Genomic DNA, 7979 nt, shown 5'->3' on the forward strand with positions numbered 1-7979 from the left:
TGGCGGCTTGTTGTGTTTACAGATATGCGTGTGAGTTGAATGGTGGCCAATAACAGCAGCCCATCTGTACAGGCGTACCACATTTAAATAAACTGTTTTCTTTCTCAGATCATATGTGTTCTGTGTTTATCCACACCGAGGCATCTGCAAAGATCAAATAAACACTGACATGGCTAGTGCATTAATTGGGTTTGTGGATCTCACAAGCAGCCCAAGAGCTTTGATGCCCCTTGGCACATACACCACCAAAAAAGTTGGGATGCTGTAAAATATAATTACCAAGAAGATGGGCTGATTTGCAAATGATTTATATCCTACATGTAATTGCAAATAGTACAAGGACAACATATTGTATGCTGGAATGGAGATATATTATTGTTTTCTGGAAAATATATGCTCTTTTTAAATTTGATGCTGGCAACACGAGGGGCATGTACCCTACTGTGATGCATCACTTATTCTTTTAACAAAACTCTGGGAATGTTTGGGAACTGATGAGACCAATTGCTGCAGTTCTGAAAGTGAAATGTCCCATTCTTGCCTGATAAAGGATTTCTGCTGCTCAACAGTTTGGGGTCTAGTTTGCCTTATTTTTTTTCTTTTATAATGCACCAATTGTTTTCAATGGATGACAGGTTAGTACTGCAGGCAGGCCAGTTTAGCATCCAGACTCTCTTATTATGGATTAATATGTGCAGAATGCGGTTTGGCATTGTCTTGCTGAAATAAGCATGGCCTTCTCTTTAAAGACAAAATTTCCATGGGCAAAGACAAGTAACAAAGAACAATGTGAAATACAATAAAACTGCTAAAATCCCCCCCCCCCAAAAAAAACCACTAAAATCAAAGGGGGTTTTTTTTCACCTAGTGTACTCTGCAGTCAGAATCACAGTTTGAGTATTTTGGCTTAGGCAAGTTTAGTTTTACGGACAAAATCAAGGGAACAACACCTATGGATAACTGAAAATGCAATAAAATTGCTAACAATACACCAAAATCACAGAAAATAAATAATAAAAGCACTGAAATAACGTGCAAAAGATTTTGTGCAGTGCCAGTGCGGTTAGCGAATACCCTATCTGAAATGGCAATAAAACATTTTTTTCAGGGAAATAAGAATAATGTGATGGAGAAAAACAAACAAAACACAATTGCGTAAGTGTGTGTACACTTGCCAAAATGCGTGGTGTGTGCAAGTTAGTGCTGCCGTGGTGTGAAACCCCCCCAGCCCCACCCCCCAAAAATGTATGCGTGTATGCTGTAAGTGTATATTAGTCTAATAACTGTGTGTTTGTGTTACCTGGGGTGGGCAGGAGGGACCCAGGAACCGGAGCAGCTCTCCTTTGTGCAGATCTGTTGAGTGGGCGGTGCTGGAGGGGAGAGCAGGAAATGTCAGGCACGTAGTAATAAAGTGCCTGCCATTTCCCTGTGGGGCCTCTGGGCAATCGTGCCCCAGGGGCCACTCGTTCCCAGTCTCTGCTTGTTGCCTGGGGGCTGGGAAACAAGTTCCCAAACCCAGAAATACAGCACAACATAGAATCTACGTTCTGTGGCACTTAGGTACTTTTATACACAGAACGTAGATTCTATGTTGGGTGGCACTTAAAGGGTTAAATGATTGCAGATCATCCCATTCTGTTTTTACACAGGATCTAAACTTTTTGAAAAACAGGGTTGTATTCACAAGGACATTATCTGTAGTGGAGGGGGTTAGATGCACTCCTTCAGTGAGTAATTGATTCTTCCATAAGTGTACAGTGTGAATAAGGTTGTGCAGCTGGGTTATATATGGCTTTCATTCCCACTGAATCATTGAGTGACTAAGCATTCTTATCCACGAGACAGTCTCCAGGAATGGTTTTACTAATATGTATTTTAGCCTTCAGTCTAGTGGACATACACAGGCCGAAAAAGCTGCTGACTTGGTCCAGTATTGGCCCATGTATGAAACTAGCTAAAGGGCCTTAGCTACTGATATCTGGGTGATTACCATGGGGTTGGTTTGATTTTCCTGTCAGATCGAGGACCACGCTGGCTCCTTGATGTGGACTTTGGCACATCGGCTTGCATTGTGCCAATTATGACCTGATCTTTGGCCTGAGGGCCAAACAATCATATCTGCCTGATATCCGGATTAGATCCACTTGCCAGATAAGTAGATCTTTTAGTGTATGGCCACCTTAATACTACCCTAAACCATGATGCCACTCTTTACTGTGTAAATGCAAGCCCGTGTGTGATGTTTGTTGTGTGCCACACTGGTGCCAGTGATCTGCAGAGAGAAGCTTGACTTGACTTGTGCTTGTTTATAAACTGCAACCAGACTGATGGCAGTTCTTGGTCACACTTGATATTTTTTAGTTTAAATATCACATGCGAGGTAGAAGATGTTTCCTGCCCCATAAAGCTTACAATGTAATCTTATATTTATTTATATCTGTTTTCACAGGCTATACTCCCCCAGGTCCCTCTTCTTAGGCACATTATCCTTGTGGATGGCATGGGAGCACAGCAGACTGATTTTCCCAAGAATATTACTGTTCATAGTATGGGCGCAGTGCAAGCCTTTGGAGCAAAGCAATGTAAGTAGCCCAATCTGCATTTCAAGAACCCAGGTGTGCAAGAGAAGGATCTCTGGCTACAGAACCGTATGCTTTCGGTGCAAGTAACACAAGATGTCAAGTTCTAGTTATATAGGATGGGTTTCGTGGAACAATTGTTTGTCCAGGGATTTCCTCCAATAACTCCATTACACAGCAGGATATGTATATGGAGCAAATGGCCATTAACTGCATCCCACCCATCCCCCCCTTTTTTTAGGATGTTGGTTCCATGTGAACAGATGCTGTAAAGCGCGTTACTTGAGAGAGTTGTGCGCTCTCAGGCCCTATACATCTGGCAGAAATTACACTTGTATTCTAATTTAATTAGAACTTTCTCTTTTTCCTCTCTAAGCTGAAACTGATGCCCAACACACTTAGAGGACTCCATTATGTCTGAATGTTTAATTAAGCATTTTCACAAATAGTTACTTTTTACAGTTTAGATTTTATGTTTCATAACTAAGTTTCTTCAACCTATCTTTTTCCTGATGCTAACAAACCAGTCATGTAGTGAGTCTCAGACTGCAGGCAGGAGCAGTTGGTTGAAATAGTAATTTGTTAGGTTGAGAGGGTATGTACATGATTTGTCATTAAAGTATCAGGGATGTAGGGGGTAATGATTTCTCTTTCCATTGTGGCAAAAAATTTACTAAATCTTTTCTTCCCTAATGTGAGTTGCATTTGAGAGGTGGCCATATATGTTTAGATTAAGGCTGCTAGTCCATTCAGGGCATATTGGCTGATTTTGTGCTCAGTGCATGGAGCCCTCCGATAGGCCTGCCCAAACGTTATCCGGCAGATAGACTGGATCAGCTCATTGATGTGGTCTTCACCCTGATGACCTATGTTCCCTTCATTATGATCCAATCGTTTGGCCCTTGTTTGAGTGGTGTACTAGTAAAATATCTTCTCTCTGCAAAACAAGTACTAAAACCTGTACTGGCTAATTTACCATATAGTACATTAGGGATACATTTTGAGTGTAGTGACCCCTTTAATCAGTGGGAAGGGAGCATGATCTTTTCTTTCTGTGACCAACCTAACTTCTGGATTGCCTATTTCCTTTGCCATGATGAGTAAAGAGATTGCAATGGAGGGCAGTACCTGGTAGCAGCACTAGACTAAGCAACTTTATCTCTTTATCTCATTGTTGAGCTACAACCTTCAGCATCCAAAAGCCTTGAAATGATACATGGTGTCTGGTATTTACCAATGATTTCTGCAGCAAATATATATTATTTATATTGGCATCTACACCAGTGGAGCTTACAATCTAAGGTTCCTAGAATGCATCTAATTATTTCTGCACTATATGTGCTGTTTCTTCGTTCCCAGTATTATCAGGAGCCAGCTAACCTGTCTGTTTGTTATTGGAGTGTGGGAGGAAGCAGGGGTACCCAAAGGAAACCCACACAAGCGGAAGGGGGGGATGTTCCCACACATTAACATCCTGTTTTATACCACTCAAAATAATGCAAAACACAAAAGAAAGTGTAAGGTCAATGGTGCAGTCCAGTTGTTTTCATTTAACCAACGTTTTGTTTCACATCCACATTTTTAGCCCTTGTATTTCCCTCACTGCTGTTACTAATTACCCCCACACTTTGCTGCAATAGAAAAGCTAGTGTAACAAGTGAGCGGTCGCCTAGTTAATGTTCAACTTTGGTTTGATGTTCATTTATAAAGTGACATTTTTATTAGGTTTCCTGTTTGGCAAAATGACCTGTTTTTATAATAGAAACCCATTACTAATAAGCACTTTTATTCTTGGTCCCCAGTGAATACGCAGCGCTCCTTCCCCGAGGCACGCGACATTGCTGTAATTATGTATACGAGTGGCTCAACCGGCATTCCAAAAGGAGTCATGATTTCTCATAGTAACTTAATATCGGGCATTACAGGGATGGCACAGAGGATACCTAACTTGGGGTATGTTATATTTCAACTATATTGCGTGTATTGTTGTTGATTTTGCTATAAGCTCTAATTATTGGCATTCTGAGATCGGGCTGGCCCCACCCACAAAAATACTAGGAGGGGCCCGGCATGCCACACGAACACTAGCTGCTTCTTTTGTGACTTGTTCTCTTGTTGCCTTCACACCATTACTGACCTTTCTACTTATTTAGAATTCTTTCTTCTTGAACATTTGCCACACCAGGATCTGTTACCTGCACAGTTGCGCTGCTAATTGCCATTGCCATTAAATTGCCCTTGCACGGTATTTACATCTGGATTAATTCATTGGCAGTAAATAAAAATCAGCCAAGTGTTATGCAGCAAGTTTATATCACTTAAAGTGGCTGATGATCCCAGTATCTCAGCCTCTCGATGTCACAAGATGCTGTTTCCAAAATTACCTAATTTGTAATGAGCTTTATGTGATTCCTGTTAAAGCTGATGGATAACCTTTTTGTATGTTGTGGTTTTTTTTTTTTTTTCTTTTAAATCAGTGGTTCTCAACCTTCCTAATGCCGCGACCCTTTAATACAGTTCCTCATGTTGTGGTGACGCCCAACCATAAAATGATTCCTTAAACCATTGGAACCCACAGGTTGAGAACCGCTGTTTTAAATGGTTTGAATAATTTTGTTGTAAGGTTGGTTGCCCTTTCTTTCCCAGGAGCCCTATACTTAAGTATTCAGGTATACAGCTGTGTTACATTACAGGTGGCCTTCCAGTTAATTAAACAGCACTTTTAACTTCATAAAAGCCCCAACCCCTGAGCAATGTCCTTACATTAAAGGTATATAACAGGCACTGGAGCATGAAGCTAAGCAAATAGGTCCATGTCCTCAATGGATGGATGAAGAAAGTAATATATAGTAATACCCTTTTGAGAAGAAAGTCAATAATTTCTCTTATTTTATTGCTTTCAGACTTATTGGTTTGAAACTGTGCTGCTTTTATTTACAGGGCCACGGATACATACATAGGATACCTGCCTTTGGCACACGTGTTAGAGCTGAGTGCTGAGTTGGTTTGCCTTTCACGAGGTTGCCGTGTGGGCTATTCTTCACCACAGACCCTATCTGACCAGGTTAGTAATGTATTAAACTAACCCAGAGACACCCTAGGAGTATTTTTTATTGTAGTTCAACATCAGATTGGGGGCTACAGGCTAAAATACATGTTACCAACTGCTTGGCTAGTACATTGCTGCTCATTTTTGTTCCTATAACTGTGAGATCAATTCTCTGTGCTGCTAAACTACAGCTACTCGATGCTCGGCTATAGTCAATGGCTGTATCTGTGTACCTATTTAGTATAATAGGGCCAGAAGCTCCAGGCAGCTCTGTGCAAGGGCTTGGGAAGCTTATGTCGGTTTGCAACAGGGGACTGTTGCCTTGCAACCATTATGCCTGACCAGATAAATAAAACAGCAGAAATATTTTGTGGCTTTCTTTGCTCTAGGCATTCCCATCATACTTCTCCCAAAGTTACTGCCTGCTCTCCCTGACGTCCCTTTCGGCCGGTGCCTAGTAACATAGGGAAATATCAACAGCCAATAGTGCCTTCCTTCTGTTAGTCCATGTTTATTGATTGGCCCATTTTGCCATTTTTTAGATGGTTTATAATTCTATCATCCATGCCTGAAACAAATCAACTTAACACATTCCCCCACAGAGTGAATAACCTCTTGGTACAGAACATTTTCTTTGCACACATCCTGGCTGGGATGTGATAGTTACTTTTTTGCAGCAATCTTAACGTCAGAGCTTGACTTTCTAATTGTTATGCTTTGATATGGAGTATACCATATTAATGTTTGTTTCATATAAATGTTGGCAGTGTTTCTCTGTACAACAACACTACAGTAGTGTTGCTACTATCCCGTACAGTAAATCTTGTTATTGTGAGAAGAGGTTTGCCATGATCCATTAATTCCCGAGCAACATTATTTATAGTGTGTCCTGCTAGCATGCACGTGTTATACTTTTGAAGAATGAATGGAGCATAGCAAATATCAATGACGCACTGCATCCACTCCGAACACCACTAACATTTCTTGTGCTTCAGATTTCCCTTAAACTTATGACACTACTGAATTTTTGTGTGTTTTTGCAGTCCACGAAAATCAAGAAAGGGAGCAAAGGAGACGCATCAGAACTTCAGCCAACTCTGATGGCAGCTGTCCCTGTAAGTAGCAGTCCCGGCCTCTATTTACAGTAAATGAATGAATTGAATTGCCCTGACGTTATACTGACTTGCTTAGTGTTCTCTGCCTTAGTACAGAGTGTGAAGAGAAGCAGGTACAAATATTTATATTAACATGCTTCAAGTGCTTTACATGAGAGATCTGCAGTGCATGTATTGGCTGTCTCTCTCCCTATCATTCATATCAGTAGGCTGATTCTAGTGATGGTTTTTAAGGGCCACTATACATATTTTTCCAAATAAGAGATATTTGCTTTAAATGTTTACTATTTAAAGAGATACTCGCCTATCTGCATCAATGCTATACAGCGTGAATATGTATTTGCCTTATTTATGCATGTTTGTCACACCAAATGGTTTCCAATCTTTAAACAAAAGAACCCAAGCAACCACATAACAGTTTTTCAGTTCTAACTGCATTTATTTAAGCAACAACGTTATGTAACTCCCCTATCAGGTTTAGCGAGCAATGCCAGCAGCTGCATTAATCTGACTGTGTATATAGCTGCCTTCTAGATTGCCTTTGGCTTCAGTCCTGACCCGACCATGCTTCATTTGACTTGCTTAACGCAAGCTGTCACCTTGTGAGTTCCCCCATTGTGCTATTTACGCAGAGATTGGGATGTTTACACTAGGATAAGTGTGTTTCTTTTATACTTTGGTTAACTTTTTTGTCTCCTAAAAAAAGTGGACCACACATTTTAGCTACTTTACATAAAATACACTCCTGTATATAATTAGTTTCTAGAATTTATATGAGAACACTGTCCTATATATAATAATATATATGTTTAAAATGATGTGCACAGTTTAGTGCATGCAGTCAGCCTTAAGGAAATATAATTTACTTTAGTTCTCTAAACATAGAATCTTTCCTGTTTGCTGTTTTTGGTATGCTCGGGCCTGTCTTCTTTCTTGCAATCATGGGATTTTTTTTTAGTCCTACATGAAAGATTGAAGGAGAAGGTTATAAGTAAATAAAAGGAAAAATGTATTTATATATGTATTGTTTGATTTTAAGCTCTTTTTAAGGGTTATAAAAAGAAAACAGCACTTCACAATGCAACTGCTTTCAGAAAAGCTATTGTTTTTCCTACTCAGTGTAACTGGAGGAGTCATGACCAGAACTGGGTGTTTTACTATTGCATGCTATTGGAGCAGTTTTAGCAATACAGGTGACTGGGAGCTGCTAATTTGTTACCTGCCTATTCTGCTGAT

The 7979-nt window shown here is 40.2% G+C and overlaps 1 protein-coding gene across 1 annotated transcript in view; it reads left to right on the forward strand.

Annotated features, from left to right (window-relative positions):
* acsl3 (acyl-CoA synthetase long chain family member 3) overlaps window positions 1-7979 on the forward strand; it is a 56583-nt gene that overhangs the window by 34047 nt on the left and 14557 nt on the right. Inside the window, 4 exon segments of the mRNA NM_001097210.1 lie at window positions 2450-2582; window positions 4382-4532; window positions 5520-5643; window positions 6672-6743. Coding sequence (NP_001090679.1) covers window positions 2450-2582; window positions 4382-4532; window positions 5520-5643; window positions 6672-6743 — 480 coding nt within the window.

Source organism: Xenopus tropicalis, chromosome 5 (genome assembly GCF_000004195.4).
Source record: "Xenopus tropicalis strain Nigerian chromosome 5, UCB_Xtro_10.0, whole genome shotgun sequence".
Classification (NCBI taxonomy): Eukaryota; Metazoa; Chordata; class Amphibia; order Anura; family Pipidae; genus Xenopus; species Xenopus tropicalis.